Source organism: Mastigoproctus giganteus, chromosome 8 (genome assembly GCF_048544385.1).
Source record: "Mastigoproctus giganteus isolate SK-2022 chromosome 8, ASM4854438v1, whole genome shotgun sequence".
NCBI classification, from domain to species: domain Eukaryota; kingdom Metazoa; phylum Arthropoda; class Arachnida; order Uropygi; family Thelyphonidae; genus Mastigoproctus; species Mastigoproctus giganteus.
This window is the reverse complement of record NC_143582.1, coordinates 207,798,223-207,815,848: the sequence shown is the minus strand read 5'-3', so window position 1 is coordinate 207,815,848 and position 17,626 is coordinate 207,798,223. Positions and strand designations below refer to the sequence as shown.

At 37.1% G+C, this 17,626-nt stretch overlaps 1 protein-coding gene across 1 annotated transcript in view; it reads left to right on the top strand.

Annotated features, from left to right (window-relative positions):
* The window catches only part of LOC150082232 (uncharacterized), a 1,008,282-nt gene that overhangs the window by 669,221 nt on the left and 321,435 nt on the right, over positions 1 to 17,626 (top strand). Inside the window, exons 107-108 of the mRNA XM_090379191.1 lie at positions 5,088 to 5,246; positions 12,101 to 12,230. Of these exons, the coding sequence (XP_090235317.1) occupies positions 5,088 to 5,246; positions 12,101 to 12,230 (289 nt within the window). The remainder of the gene's footprint in view (positions 1 to 5,087; positions 5,247 to 12,100; positions 12,231 to 17,626) is intronic.

Here is a 17,626-nt window from a genome sequence, read left to right as displayed (position 1 = left end):
ACTGCTCTATATTAACTAAGGAACCAGTAGTTGAAAATAAACAGTAGGATTCACTGCTGCATACATTTCCATATGCTAGTAGGGATAAGGTGATTATCCCATTGTATAAAGATGTGGTTAGGCCACATCTTGAGTATTGCATATAAGTCTGGAATCCTCATATCAGGAAGGATGTGGATCTGCTGTAACAGGTGCAGAGAAGGGGAAACAAAAGGAAAGGCGTCAGTTCTGCAAATTGCAGCATCTGGAAACTAGGTACCTGTGAGGTGATCTGATTGACGTGTTTAAGGCTGTGAATGATTTGAGCAAGGTTAATACTGAAGGCATTCTTCCTTTTGCTGAGACAATACACAAGGGGGACATAAACAAGGGGGGGGGAAAAAGATTGTCCCTCTTGCCCAGATTAATTGCCTGATGGGGCAAAATTCAAATTGAGGAAAAACAGTTGTAGAGTAGATGTGCAGAAATTTGCCATTAGCCAGCAGGTAGTTGATTGCTGGAACAAACTTCCATTTGTCATTGTGGAAGTTGATAGTTTAAATAAATTCAAGGAAGACCTGGACAAACGTTTGGAGAGAAATGGGAATTTTTTTTTTTTTTTTTTTATAGGCTGATGCTGTAGAAGCTTGCTTTCTTGCATAATCTACGACTATTAACACTAATACTGATTCTAATGTTGTGGAATTGCAGAAAAGCTATGAATGTGTTATCAAAGCTAGCTGTAGACACTGGGCACCTATTTAGCACTGAGAATGGAGAAAAATATCTGCTTCCCAATTATAAACAGCCAGCAGCTCTTAAAGATCTTTGGGCCAATCCCTATTTTGACTTTCATCTTTACAATAGTATTACATATAAGACTGTTCTTTTCCAGAACAACCCTGTTACAAGTATCTTCTGGACATGAGAACTTGCAAGGAAATTTATAGATTGTTACTCTGTAGGCTTAGTTGCAGTATAAAAGCAGATGACCCAGATTTGAATCACATGGTAATAGCAGATTATTAAATAGTTGTTGTTGTTTTTGGTTTTTAGGAGCATCAGCAACTAAGGGGCAGCCAGGTGGGAAGGAGCAGCAGTGCATAGCACAAGTTTCTTGATTAGACTGGGGTTTGAGCCCGTCACCACCAAATACGGAAGATGCCGAAAAGTCAGGGAATGACCACTGCATATCCCGGAGCAATATGGCCTTAGTTGCTAATGCTCCTAAAAACCAAATAACAAACAAACAAACAATCAAATAAGGCCATATTGCTCCGGAGCTATGCGGTGGTCATTCCCTGACCTTTCTGCATCCTCCGTATTAGCATTAGCATTAGTAGAGGCATATGATGCAAGAAAGTAAGCTTATGCAGCATCAGCTAAAAAATAAAAAAATAAAAATTAAATAAATAAAAAAAAACCACTCCCATTTCACCCCTCCGCTCATTTGAAATACCTGTCCAGCTGAGCCTTAAATTTATTTAGGCTATCAACTTCCACAAGGGATGGAAGTCTGTTCCACCAACCAACTACCTGCTGACTAAAGACAAATTTCCGCACATCTATCCTACATCTGTCTTTCCTCAATTTGAATTTATGCCCTCTCAGGTGATTATTCTGAGCAAGAGGGAGAATCCCATCGGCATTGAGCATGCTCAAACCATTCAAAGCTTTATACACATCTATCAGATCACCTTACCAGTGCCTAGTCTCCAAACACTGTAATTTGCAAAACTTAAGTCTTTCTTCATAAGAGCAACCCTTTGTTCTATTCACTAATCTTGTTGCCCTTCTCTGTACTCGTTCCAGCAGCTCTACATCCTTCTTGAAATGAGGCCTCCAGACCTATATACAGTACTCAAGGTGTGGCCTGACCATTGCCTTATACAAGGAAATAATCATCTCCTTATCCCTGTTAGAAAAATTCCTGTATATCATTGACAAGACACCATGAGCTACTCTTGCAGCCCATCTGCACTACTCAGAGAACTTCATATCTGCCTGCACAATTACCCCCAGGTCCTTTTCATTCTCTACCACTGTCAGCGTAGTACCACAGAGTTCATACGTTGCTCAGGGGTTACTGCTTCCCATATGTAGTACTTTACATTTGTCAATGTTAAACTTCATTTGCCACCTCTCAGCCCATCTGCTCAACGTTTCCAGATCCTGTTGCAGCAGCATAGCGTCAGTAGTGTCCTTAACAACCCTGCCAACCTTTGTATCGTCTGCAAACTTGACATTAAGCTTGATATACCATCATCAGTATCATTTATAAATACAGAAAACAACAATGGACCCAACACTGAACCCTGAGGAACTCCACTAATAACATTAATCCATGATGAGCAGTGTCCATTCATTACCACTCTCTGTCTTCTCCCCCTCAACCATCCCTTTATCCATAGCAGTAATTTGCCTCCAGTGCCACACTGCTCCAATTTGTGCAGCAGTCTTCCATGTGCAACAGTATTGAAAGCCTTTCTAAGATCCAAGCATATAATACCAAAGTTATTCCCTGCATCCAGTTCTTTTGTGACTGCATCATAGTATCCAATCAAATTGGTCAGGCAAGACTTTCCCTTAACAAAACCATGCTGTGTCCGAGGTATAACTGAAGTCTTGTCTTGTCTAGATGATCCTGCAGTGCTTCTTTAACCAGTGCCTCCATTAATTTTCCTGGAACAGAAGTTAAACTCACAGGTCTATAATTACTTATGTCAGCCTTTGAACCTCCTTTGTGAATTGGGGTCACATTTGCACCTCTCCAGTCTATGGGTACCTCTCCTGAGTCCAAAGAAGCTATCATAATTATGGCTGAGGGGTTTTTTTTACTTCCTTTGCTGCCTCCTTTAATTTAATTGGATAGATTCCATCCACCCCGGGTGTCTTTTTTATGTTTATCCTGAACAATTTCTACTCCACTTTCCTCTTAGTTATTACAAAATCATCTAGCCCACTGCCAGAGTTTGCTTCACCTCTGGTATTCCCCTTCTTGAATAACCCCTCATGTGTGAATGTAGATGCAAAATACTTGTTTAGTTTGTTAGCCACCTGAGCAGGATCCTCAATTGTTGAACCATCAATATCCAGTGGACAATCTGATTCATCCCTTTCCTTCTAGAGTTTACATAGGTAAAGAACTCTTTTCTGTTTTTCTTTGCATCCTTTGCCAAGGATTTCTCATAAACTGCCTTTGCCTGCCTAATCTCCTTTGTGACTTGGTTACAGACCAGCTTATATCTGTCATAGGCTTCCGTTGCACCCATTAATTTATATGTATCCCATGCATTTTTCTTCTCTGCCATATGTCTCATTAGTTCATCTGACATCCATTTAGGCCTAAATGTGAACAATATTTCTTAGTTGGTATGTAAAGCCAAGATAAGCTTCCAAGATAAGTTCTTTGAATGCTTCCCATTTTGAATTTGCTGTTGGGAACATCATCAGTTGTCCCACCATATAGAATTTAAATACTGTCTCAGACCATCATAGTCACCGTTACGAAAGCAAAAACCCTTCCTTTACCCCTGATGTTAGTTACCTCTTTGAGTAAATCCCACTTCAGCACACTGTGATCACTGCCACCTAGTGGTTCCTTTATCTGCAGATTCTTAATGCACGAAGAATCACTACCGATAATCAGATCAAGAGTATTACTCCCTCTGGTTGCCTCCCGAACATGCTGTTGTAGAAAACAATCATCCAATAAATCCACAAAAGCCTTGCTAGTGTGTGAGTAACCAACCCACAAATTCCAGTCAATATCTGGGAAATTAAAATCCCCCATTATAAGACTCTCTGATTTACTGGCCCACTCTATTTCCCTGTAGTGTTCCTTATTATACTAATCAGAGTCATTAGGCCTTTATAACACACTCCTATTCTCATTTTTGATCTCCCAGTGCTTACGTCACACCAAACTGACTCGACACTGCACTGTCCAGCGATGTCGACTGGCTTCACTTCCTTGGATTTTATGTGTTTCTTAACTAACAGCATAATCCCTCCACCCTTCCTGTCTATTCTTTCTGTACACATTGTACTCCCCGAATTCCAGTTCTGTACTCTTTATATCTGTGTGACACCACGTCTCTGATATCCCAACAATATCTGCCTTTGATGTTTTGATGAATACCTCAAATTCATCAAATTTATTTACCATACTCCTAGCATTGGTGTACACGCAAGTATACATGTACCTGTTCCTATTCTTAGCTACCCTAACACAACCCATGTGTTTACTTGTACTGCAGTGACTTCCAGCAGTCTCTGATATATCCTGCATCTTGTTTTCCAGGCTGCTGCTCATTCCAATAGAAGCAGTGCAAGAATTACTTTCACCTCTGCCAGTGGCTACTGTTAATCTATTAGTCCTTGTATCTCCCCAAGCTAGCAGTTTTCCGACCCACCTAACACTGCCTCGATAGCATCACAGTATTTGGTGGTCACGGGCTTGAATCCCAGTCTAATCAAGAAGCCTGTGCTACGCACTGATGCTCATGCCCACCTGGCTACGGAGGCAGCTATTTAATAGTCTGAGGGTGTCAGCTGTAACATATCCAACAGCACATAATGTGATATCCTCCCTCACAGTGTATTGTTTTTGTGTGGTAAATAAACCAAGTTCACACCATGGACAAACAGCGCAATTAACACAGATTAATGGGTTCAGAAAAAACAGATCAAGTTAGGATATTGGTTGTGCGGCTGGAATTGAGACCTTCACTTGCCTCATTGTCTGTAATAAAGACAATGTCACAGGAGACAACAGGAAAATCTTAAATTTCACTTACTTGGTTTGAAGATACCTTGATCATCCCCTGATAACAATGATCATTTAAAAAAAATAGAATAATTATGAGTAATACTAAATTAAAGTATGACTTTTGGGGCAGAAGAGCATATAAAAGCATCTGATCAATGCAATAACAGACTGACATCCTTAAATGATAACAATTATTTTTTTTTATATTTATACAACAGAATACAAATTAACCTATGATTAACTAGCAGTGTAAAGAAAAGAGAGATTAAAATATATAGCAATAAGAAAAATATTAAAAATATACTCCTTAAATCTATTGTTTCTTCTATTTCCTCAGCCTGAAAGTAAACCACCAATGTTCACCAAAAAAATACAGCCATGTCGGGTATTTGAGGGAGAGTCTGGTAAATTTGAATGCACGTTTACTGGGCAGCCACCACCAAAGATAACATGGTATAGGGAGAACTTTCCAATCACTAGTTCTCAAGAATTTCAGGTGAGTAAAGTATGAAATTTTGCAATAATAATAAGGAATTATAGTCCTATATTATATGTGGTTTAATCAGCCTAATAATTCAACATTTGCTTCTTTGATATATTTAAAAAGAAGTTAATTTCATGTAAAAGCAATATGTTTGAAATTTTTCAAGTCTGATTTGAAATCTCTGAGCTAATCACCCATAGAAATGTCTTAAATTAAGAATCCCTGTGTGTGTGTTGATATTTCTTTAAAACAAATGATTGTTAAGCACAGTAACTTACCTTTGATAGTGGCTTTGTCTCCATGCATCACTTAGCCTGCTTTTGTGCATCATTTAGACATAATTCTCTCTTGCTGCACAACCAGGTTCAGGAAATGTGCTACCATGACTGGACAGGTATGGGTGGCAAATTTACACAGTTTGAGAGCACTTTGTAAATCCTTCCTAGTCCCTTCCTAACCTCTGTTTTGAACTTGAGTTGCTCCATCATATTAATCATATTCTATATCCACTTTTTTTTCAATTATGTCCATATTCAGCATACTGGAGTGCCATATTATTATTAACTGTTACTTTTGTAAACTATAAATATAAATTGCAATTATTTGAAATGTAACTGTACAAATAGGGCATAGTAGTCTTAAGCACACTAAGTTTACTAATAAGTGCATCAATCTCATGATTATTTAAATTGGCATACAATTTAAATAAACTCTAAATAAATACCAATATATTTCTTTCACAAGTGAATTTTCTGATGCCTGGACTTGCGGTGAATTCTCTGAAAGCTTGTGGGCTTGGGATAGTGAGTTTTCTGAACACATTTGGGCTATGGGGTGCAAGTTTTGGATAACTAAGGGCTCTGGTGGAGTGAGTTTTGTGTGGAAGTTTGATTTGTAAATGAACACTTCGTACACAGATGCTTTTAAATATTAAGTTGTTCTAATTTTGACTGGATTGCTTAATGTTAGAGTGAAAATATTATCAAACAGCAAATCAGAATTATTTTAAAAAAATCTGATTTTGGCTTTTGTAAGCTAAAATCGGACAACTATTATTACTATATGTGATTTTCTCTGATTTTCAAAGCCATTTTCCTTATCTGGAAAATAGCTTTGAAATCTTAAATCTGGAAAATTTTAAAATCTGGCACCTCTCAATTCTTAACAGTGCAGAATTTTAAACAGTTTACTGTGTACTGTATTATATGGATTGTGTTAGAGTTCAAAAAAGTATAAAGAGATAAATGCTCACTTATACACTAATGCTAGATACTGAATAAATGAATTTGATAAATTTTAAGTACTGCAAAGTCAGCAAATGCTTAATAGACTTATTAGAAACATAGTGTCATTTTAATATAAGACATGTAGAATTTAAACTGGTATTGTACAATATGTACTGAAAGAAAAGACACAACACAAGTGAGAAGGGGATTAGGCTTTTGATCATGCATATTAATTCAAGAGAAACCCATCTCATTGAAAACTGTAAATATAATTGAGTGGCTGGTATGATGTAAGTACAGAGAAAGAAAAAAAAATGAAAGTTGGAGTATGTTATAGACCAAATGGTAAGACAGAGAGAGAGAGTATTATCAATAAAAACTTCTGCAAACCATTTAATTAGATTTGAATCATTAAATATGATTGAGTACGTACGTTGGCATTCGAGGTGAGCGGACGCGCTTAGACAGGGCTCCTCAGTTAAGTGGTTTACTTTTGGATAGTGCTTTTAAATATTTGATTTATTTAGATATTGTTGGATTATTTTGTTATAGGTTTTCCTGTAACTGTTTGATTTTAATAATATTATAGATATAATTTTTTAAAGTTACTTTCATTGATATTTATTTAATTTTATAATGGTAGTTACGAGATCTGCCTTAAACACGTCACAGGGTATCGTGACTCACACGGAAATAGCAGATGGCGATTTATGGGTGAGTCATGATTTAATCCGTTGTGGAACCTGTGGTATGTTTTCCAGGGTCGACCTGGTGACTAATCCTACCTCACCTGGGGATTCTTTTCTTTGTGATCGATGTAAGGAGTGCACCGATCTTAAATTACAATTTGATGCGCTGACGGAACAATTTGAGTCCCTGAAAAAACGAGTGCTTGCCCTCGAAAATAATGCGTCTGGGAGCTTGTCAGGGACTCAAAACTCCAGCAATCTACCAAGTGATGCACACCCGATTCGAGCCTCAAAACAGAAAAACCAAGTGCAAACTACTATGGTTAAAAAGGACATTGTTTTATTAGGAGACTCCATTGTCAGGGAAACGGGGAATATTTTTTGCAATAAAGATAGGTGGAGCAGAACCAGGGTATGTCTGCCGGGAGCAACTATTGATGATGTCACCAACAGACTGTCAGATTTTAAAGGGGGTAAAGAAAATATTATTATTCATGTGGGGACAAACGATATTAAACGTACACAATCTGACGATTTGTTGGAAAAATACAGGACCATGCTGAGGAAATGTTGCAAGCTAGGCCATAATGTCTATGTGTCTGCAATTCTGCCCAGACACGATAGGAGGGATTATATGTTAAAAGCCTTGTGGATTAACTCAAGTCTTGAAGGAATCTGCAAGGCTTTAGGGGGTAGATTTCTGTCAGCATGGCCCACACTTGTAGGTAGAAGGAATTTGTTTTGTAGAGACGGGATACACTTAAACAAAGGTGGTGCAAAAGTTTTTGCCAGTATTATTGAGGATACTTTAAAGGTTCAGGGAAACTGCTAGTTAGGGGGGATGTGGGTAATACTGACACGCGTTTATCTGATAATATTGGTCAATGTAACTCTTGCACATACCTTAAGAGTTCTTATCTGTTACCCCAACTGGACGTATTATCTAGATGTTCTGGGGGCAAAGATGTTTCACGTGAGCGGGTAGCTAATATCAGGGAAGAGAGCCTAAAAAACTTCAAGGGTTGTGTTAGGGTTGTTAAATATACAAGAACAGTAAATCTTAATTGTTTATACAGTAACGTTAGAAGTTTCGTCAATAAAATGAGCGAATTCGAACTGCTGGTTAAAACAAGTAACGCGGACATAATAGGGCTTACAGAGACGTGGTGCCACCTGCCACCTGGAAATTGGGGATGATGAGTTTCAGTACGGCTTGTATAATGTATTTAGGAAGGATAGAGTAGATAGAAGGGGTGGTGGGGTAATGCTTCTTATCAGAAGCAGCCTGAGTGCGACGATAGCTTTCCCGGATTCAGACATTTCACATGCTAGTATAGAATCTGTATGGTGTGAGATAGTTGGAAACAAAGGTATAATGCGAGTAGGAGTTATCTACAGACCAGGTGATTGTGAAGATTATGACAAAAGCCTCTACATGCAAATGGAATGGGCAAGTATGCATCAATGCCTTATTATGAGTGATTTCAATTTGCCTCTAATTGATAGGAGTAAATGGGAAGGAAACTCGACATGGGGAACAAAATTTTTAAATCAACTAGATGACTGTTATTTGTATCAACATGTCAGGGAAAGTACTAGAGAAAAGAATATCCTAGACCTCATCATCACACATGAATCAGATGACATAACAGGGCTGATAGTAGAGGAACCAGTAGCAGGAAGTGATCACGGAGTTCTACGGTGGATGATGATGAGAGAGGTAGCAGAAGTAAAAGGCAAAGGAATGGGTTTTAATTTCAGAAAAGGAAATTACGATGCCTTAAGGTACTACATGGCCTCTATTAACTGGGTAGATATCGTGCTGAGAATAAGAACAATTGAACTGTGGTACGCTTTTAAAACATTAATCACAGATGCCTTGAATGCGTATATACCATTAAAAAAATATTCCACGAGAAGGGTTCCAAGTTGGATGAATAGTGAAGTTGCCACATTACTTGAGCAGAAAAAGGTGGCATGGAAAGGTTACAGAGCAATAAAAAGTACTGAAGCCTATAACAGCTACAAGGTGATCTGTAATAGAGCCACAGAAAAGGTTCGACAGGCAAAGACAGTTTATGAGAAATCACTAGCAAACAGAGCAAAGAGGGGGGATAAAGAATTCTTCACATATATAAATGCCAAGAAGAGCAGGACAAACCAGATCGCACCTTTATGTAAGGGAAAGGGGATAGTAATAAATACACCAGCTGCCGTTGCAGATGAACTCAACAGTTATTTTGCATCGATATTTACAAATGAAAAGCCTTTTGTGGCAAAGGGAAATTGTGGGAGCGAAGTTAAAAAATATGTAATTAATGATATTGAAATTTTGCAAGATTATTTAATGAAAAAACTTTCGAGCCTACAGACCAGTAAGGCTCCTGGAGTTGTTGGAATATACCCTATAATCTTAAGAGAGGCGGCAAGCGAGTGCATTGAACCATTGAGGCTAATTATGCGAGCATCACCAGACTCTGGGGAGATTCCCTTGGATTGGAAAAGTGCAAATGTATCTCCCATACATAAGGGTGGCTCTAAAAGTGAAGTTGGAAATTATCGACCTGTCAGTCTGACTTCAGTAGTAGGGAAAATCATGGAGGCAATGATCAAGGGTGGAATTCAGGATCATTTGGATCGAATTGAAATTCTCAAGGATACTCAGCATGGTTTTGTAAAGGGAAAATCATGTTTAACAAATCTGGTTTCGAAAGGGTCACTCACGAGCTGGATTTAGGGAATAATTTCAACATTGTTTATTTAGATTTCAGCAAAGCTTTTGACTCAGTCCCACATGAGCGGTTGCTTTATAAGCTGGAACAGGTTGGAATCACTGGGAAAATCCTTAGATGGATAGAAGGATGGCTTCAGGGCAGGAGGCAGAGGGTTGTGATAAATGGCTATTCCTCAGATTGGGTTGATGTAAGAAGTGGGGTTCCCCAAGGATCAGTATTAGGACCACTGTTGTTTTTAATTTTCATAAATGACATTGATGAAGGGATAGAGGGCGTGATGTCTAAATTTGCAGATGATGTTAAAATTGGTAGAGTAGTTAATGATCACTGTCAAGCTGAGCTTCTTCAGAGAGACCTAGATAGACTTCAAGAATGGTCAGAAAAATGGCAGCTGTGCTTTAATCCAACAGTAATCCCAAAAAAACTTATTCACTTGGTGGAGTTCAACTAAACCCAGTACTGGAGGAAAGGGACTTGGGTGTTACGATACGGTCAGACATGAAATTCTCTGAGCATTGTAAACAGGTTGAAAGGAAGGCCCATGGTGTCCTATCGATGATCTATCGAACTTTTGCAAGTAGAGATAGGGACGTGATAATCCCATTATATAAGGCTTACGTTAGACCACACTTGGAATACTGTGTTCAAGTGTGGAGACCACACTTAAAGAAAGATATCGAGCTTCTTGAAAGGGTGCAAAGAAGGGTAACTCGCCTGGTGAGTTCGGCAAAAGGGCGTCCTTATGAAGAAAGACTTCGAATATGTGGATTGCAGAGTTTGGAAACTAGACACCTTAGAGGAGATTTGATTGAGGTGTTTAAGGCTCTGAGAGGCATCAGTAAAATGAATGAGGACAAAATTTTCAAGATTATAAATGATGCTAGAACTAGGGGACATAAATTCAAGTTCGGGGGGAAATGTTTAGATTGGACTGCAGGAAGTTTTATTTTAGCCAGCGAGTTATAAATTACTGGAATAAGTTGCCTTCATGGGTGGTAGAGGCCGACAGTTTGGGGAAATTCAAAGGTCATCTGGATAGTACTTTTGGGTAAGGGAAGCGCATAGGATGATAGGTTTAATTTCCTTTTTATTTATATTTTATTTTATTTATTTATTAATTATTATTATTTAGTTATTTATTTTATTTATTTATTTTTTTTTTGTTTTTATCATTGTTTTGTTCGGTTTTTTTTTTTTTTTTGGCTGGTGCAGCATAAGCCATAGGCTTTCTTGCACCATGCGGCCATTACTAATACTAATATAAAACAATAGTAAGTATTTTTATAATGTAATAATTACATATTTTATTAACTAAACTAATAATAGTCCAGAACTATGATCAAGGAATACTGCAATGTTCGAAGAAGAAGCTTAACCTAGTGGTCAGTATAGAAATACAGTAGCATATAGGTTTAAGTTGACTGTGGATTGAACATGCATGACCACAAAATATAGTAATGATAATATTCTTGCCAAAATTGTAATTAATTGTAAGCTCTTCTAATCTATGCAGCAACAAGCTTCCAAAATTGTGCTCTTTTTTTTGATCAAAGCAATCCAGAAAAAAGTATTGCTGTGACATTTAACTGTTTTCCCATTTGAACAAAAAAAATGGACTGAATTCCTGAACTTTAGGAGGTATTTTGTTGCCCTTTACACTTCATAATCTATAGTTAATTTCAACCAAAGATGTGTCAGAATTAACTGTGTTTAGTTATAGATGCAATACTTGAAAAATGAATAGAATGATTCACAGAAAAACAAAGCAATGAAATTATGTTCCAAGAAAAAGAAGGTAATGCTGCTATAATGCAGTAGTAATAGCAAAAGCTGTGCAGTATATGCATAGAAGTTATATGTACTGTTGCTGTAATTTTTGTAACTGTTGTTGTAATTTCCAACTAGAGCTATTTGTCTTTCAATACAGGTAGATTTTATACATGATTTATATAATAATTCAGATAAAAAAAATGGGGAAATTTATTACAGTTATTGTTAAATATAGTACTGCTACTCTTCTTTAATAAAGCCTTTGTCTAATCAAATTTATATATAACAATTTAATATGTGTGCATGTTAGGGTTGTGTGGGTGTACATAAATGTTATATCAGAATTTAATTTTACTTATCATATTATATTATTCATATAGTTTTTGATTTAAAATATCTGTAAATATTATACAGTTCATATAAAGGGTATTATTTGGAAAATTTAGGTTGCCACAACAGATACCAAGTCCACACTTGTCATCCGAGAGGTGTACCTTGAAGACAGTGGTGTATTTAGTGTGAAAGCTGAAAATCGTGGCGGTACTGCCAAAAGTTCAGCTAACCTGGTGGTTGAAGGTAAAACTGTTTTCTTTTTGTTGTGTTACTTTATTAAACTTTCTTATCTGTGTGCATCCATTTTAAAAAGTAATGTATTAAATATTATGACAAAATGATTATATTAGGTTAGTGTAGGTGTTGGAAAAACTCCTCTTAAAATCATAAAACAGGCTTTGTAGTAAATAAAATACATCTCATAAATTTATTGAAGCTATAAGCAGCTCAATCTCAGCAAGGCTATAAGATGTATTGATAAATTTCCATATTTATTGGATAACGTTTTGGAATGCTGTGGAGTTTTTTTTTTTTTTTTTTTTTAATATGTGATCTATGATTACATTATCCTATGCCATTCCACATTTTTTCAGTGACCAAAAATATGATATTTATTAATTTAGTATATTTTTGTGTATTCAAATAAGACAGATTCTGGTGTTTTTCATTAACAAATGAACATCATTAATAAATAATTATTAGACTAAGTATAATAATTATATAATACACTAGACTCCCGCTAATCCGAACTAATTGGGACTGAGCCCTGTTCAGATTAGCAGAATTTCGGATTAGCCGAATAACTGCAATAATGCAGAAGCAAGCAGTAAAACAGGTCTGGTTTATTAAGGAATGAATGTATAATAAGCCTACTAGCGTTTGTACGCGAGCGTAACACACCGGAAGCAAACACCCCCTCCATGCTATGACTAATTGCACGCAACATTGTGCATTAAACGTGAATGTTTATATCTTCGCTCTACATTACATTTTATAGTTTAGTTTAGTTCAGTCTGCTGCCACAATGGCCACGAAACGGAAACACACAACGTGTACGTTGAAAGATAAGCTGGAAGTTTTGAAAAGGCTGGACAAGGGGGAAAGTGCAACGAAATTAGCAATAGAGTTTGGAGTGGGCAAGGCCACAGTAACTGACTGGAAAAAAAACCGCGCAAAGATCGAGCAGTTTTGTACCTCTACTTCAGAAAAATCAGTTGAAAATCGACAAACAGTAAGGCCCTCAACGTTTGACAAGCTTGATGAAGCCTTATTCACGTGGTTCACTCAGGAAAGAGGAAAAGGAACACCCCTAAGTGAACCTCTTGTTAGAGAAAAGGCCATTCATCTCAACAAACTAATGAAAGGTGATGAATCATTTAGTGCGAGTACCGGTTGGTTTGAACGCTGGAAGAAGCGCCATGGGATTCGCCAGCTAACGATCACCGGGGAGCAATTATCAGCTGATCATGCTGCAGCAGAGAAATATTTGGGTGAGTTCGCTGATCTGGTATCACATTATTCACCTCAGCAGATATATAATGCTGATGAGACAAGTTTAAATTTTAAGGCTTTGCCCACAAAAAGTCTAGCATCTCAACCCCAGGTTTTAAAATGAATAAGGAGCGAGTGACGTTGATAGCTTGTAGTAATGCTTCAGGAAATCACAAGCTACCTTTGATGATGATTGGTAAATCAGCGAAGCCGAGAGCTTTTAAAAATATGAACATTAACAATCTTCCAGTTCATTATAAAAGTCAAAAAAAAGCTTGGATGAACAGACAGCTTTTCATTGAGTGGTTTCATAATCAATTTGTCCCAGCAGTGAAACATTTCAGCAATGAAAATGATTTGCCACCTCGTGCCATTCTTCTCATAGACAATGCGCCGTCCCACCCAGACGTTTCCAAGTTGACATCAGGGGATATAAAGGCAACTTTTTTACTGCCTAATGTAACACCGTTATTACAGCCCATGGACCAGGGGGTGTTACAGTCTATCAAGCTTGCATACAGAAAGAAATATCTTAGGTCCTTGATAGAAGATAACACCAATTCACTTTCTTTACATGAGAAAATGAAACAAGTGAACTTAAAAGATGTTGTATATTGGGTTGCTGAGTCGTGGGAGGGTGTAACCGAGCAGTCCATACAAAGATCATGGAAGAAATTATGGCCCTTTCTCAGCTTTGTTGATAGCTCTGACGAAAACAATGACATAGAACAATTAATTCAGCTCGTACAGGAAATTCCCGGGTGCGAGGAAGCAATAGAATCTGACATTAACGAGTGGATTGCAGCGGATGGAATAGGTCATGAAAACCTGTCGGATGAGGACATCGTGGCAGCTGTCACCCAAGAAGACTCCAAGCAGAATGATGACGGGAGTGATGACGAGCCCGGTGTTTCTGCGGAACAACTTGTGTCGCACATAGATGCGACAGCGGCCCTTGACCTCGCTTTACGCTACTTAGAACAACATCCCAGTGCTATACCGGCAGACTACATGTTTATGAAGCGGTGGCGAAACATAGCATCATCTAGCCGATTTTCATTGTTACGTCAAAAGAAACTAACAGAGTTTGTTACTTCTGAAAAATGGCTTTTGTTCCTGTTTTGGTGTGTAAGTATAGATCTGTAATTTTAATAGGCCATGTCAAACACTGATTTATTAATTTTGTATTAGTACAGTACTACAATAAAATACAATTGTTTTGTGGAATTCTAAATGTTTTTGTACCATTAATGCCATTTAAATTTAACTGGAAAACACAAAAAACGTATATTTTGCGAACTAAAAAATTTCCTCTCCGCCGACCGAAACGTGTTCAGATTAGGCGGATGTTTGGATTAGCGGGGTTCGGATTAGCGGGAGTCCGCTGTAATAATTGTATATGACTGGTAGACCTTTTTCACGTTGTTGGGTGTAAATTGGCCTATATGAAAAACTATGATTTATAAGCATTGGCAATCCCTCAGTTAGCTCTGTGGATTATATTCCAGAGGATTAAAGAAAGATTGGGTTAAGTAGACAAATTTTTGTTTTTGCTTAATTCATTTAAATATCTTGTAATTTTCTTTTCTTTTATAATTTTGTGAAGTTAACTTCTGTAATATTTTGTAAATTCAATTCTTATCTTTTCTAAAACTAATTCCAATTACATTCTTCTATGTATCTTGTAAACTTAAATTTTTAAGTTCAGCAGTAGATAAGATTTCAATAACTCCTTAATTACATTAAAATTTTGTTAATTTAAATTCTGTAAAGTCATTTTGTAATATTTTGTCAGTTTAATTTCTATCTTAATAATGGTTGCTACTATCAAGGCTATCATCACTAAGACAGAAATGGTCATTGGTGATTCCTGTATGAGTCATGAGTTCACTTATAGTATCACCTGTGTAGCATGTATTCCAAGGTCAGTCTAGTAGATAATCTTAGCTCAACTGATAATTCTTTTCTTTGCTCCCAATCTAAGCAGTGTATCAATCTCAAAAAAACTCTTAAACTTGGTGCATTACTAGATGAAGATGATTTAAGTTGCTGAAAAACTGAGTGCTTGAGAAAAAAATAGGTGCCCAGAGGTAAATAAAACTGGGAATTCATCAAAAGCCAAATTAACAAATATCAAAGGACTTGAGTATCTATGACCTGCTAGATTATGTACCCATTATTTGGGCCCAGAAAAGAGTAGTCAAGTGGATACTGCTCTAAATGGGTGGACCCAGGATTTTCTAAAGGAAGTGGGCTAAAGCAGTATTTCAGGGAATCGTTAAGCCTTAATCATCATATAGCATGCTTACAAGTTAGTGCAATTGCATCAGATCTGCTCGCAGCTAACTACTAAATAGTTATAAGATTGGCATCATTATGTATATCTCATATTGTGAATACCTTCACAATGAGTTGCCATTATATAGCACTACCTCGAATAAGTAACTCTTCACCATAGGAGAAGACTGTTGTTACTTATTCTCAGTGGATGCCACCACCTAGACGGCACCATTTCAGAGCTGATTGGCTCTTCTTTGGTGGGTGGGCAGGCACCCTGGTGTTGCAATGGTGGCAAGGCAGTTGTGAAGTATAACTCCACAATATGAGATATGCCTGATAGTGTGTAGTAATTTAAATTACGTCGCATTTTAGGGCAAAATATACATAATGATTCCAATCTTATAACTATTTAGTAGTTAGCTGTGAGCAGATCTGATGCAGTTGCACTAACTTGTAAGCATGTTAACTCACTATGCATCTTGAGGCTTTTGCCCAAAAATGCAACGTAATTCAAATTACTACACACCATCAGGCATCTCTCATATTGTGGAGTTATACTTCACAACTGCCTTGCCATCATTGCAACACCAAGGTGCCTGCCTACCCACCAAAGCAGAGCCAGTCAGCTCCGAAACAGTGCCGTCTGGGTGGTGGCATCCGCTGAGAATAAGTAATAATAGTCTTCTCCTATGGTGAAGAGTTACTTGTTTGAGGTAGTGCAATATCATGGCAACTCGTGAAAGTATTCACAATATGAGATATACATAATGATGCCAATCTTATAACTATTTAGTAGTTAGCTGTGAGCATATCTGATGCAATAGCACTAACTTGTAAGCATGTTGACTCACTACGCAACTTGAGGCGTTTGCTCTAAAATGCAATGTAACATCATATAGCTGTAAAAAAAAGTTCACATTATTTTGATTTTAGGGGCTATAGTCTCTGTAGCCTCTATCTGAGATGCTCGTGCTGTTCTGGTTCAAGAGGATTTAGTTTTATTTGAGGTTTCCATTGTCGGAGAAATGGGAAACATTTTTTGTAATAAGGATAAGTGAACTAGACCAGTTTATGTCTGCCAGAAATAACATTTGATGATGTTATCAACAGACTGTCAGATTTTAAGGGGGTTAATGAGAGAATTATTATTCATGTGGTTACTACTGATATTATGCATACACAAACTGGTAATTTGTTGGATAAACATATGATCATACTGAAATGCCAAGAGTCAGTTCAGAATATGTATCTACAATTCATTTCAAGCATGCTAGAACAGATTATATGCTGAAAGCCTTTTAAATTAACTCAAGAATTGAGGGAACTTTTTATCAATATTATACATACACACACACCTGTAGACAGGATAAAACTGTTTTATAGAGACATGATACATATGGACAAAGGTGGTACAAAGGTTTTTGCCAATGTTATTCAGGATTCCAGAGAAACTGCTAGTCAGTGGTGACAGAGGTAATATAGTTGCATGTTTATTTGACAATATGGATCAAAGTAATGCTTGCACATATCTCAGTTCTTTTTCTTTGTTTGCTAATATTGGCAAGATATTGTGAGGATAGTGACATATCAAGTGAAAAGCAAGTTATTGCTAGGGAAACAAGCTTAAATAACTTCAAGGACATTATACAAGACCACTTAGTCTTACTATGTAAACTGTAATGTAAGAAGTGCTGTCAATAAAATGAATGAATTCAAACACCTGATTGGGACAAATTAATGCTGGTAAAATAAGGTTAATAGAAAATTGGTGTCACCGCTAGGAAATGAGTTTCACTGTGGTATGTATAATGTATTTAGGAAGGACAAGCAGACCATAATATATACTTTAATGATATACACTTGTGGGG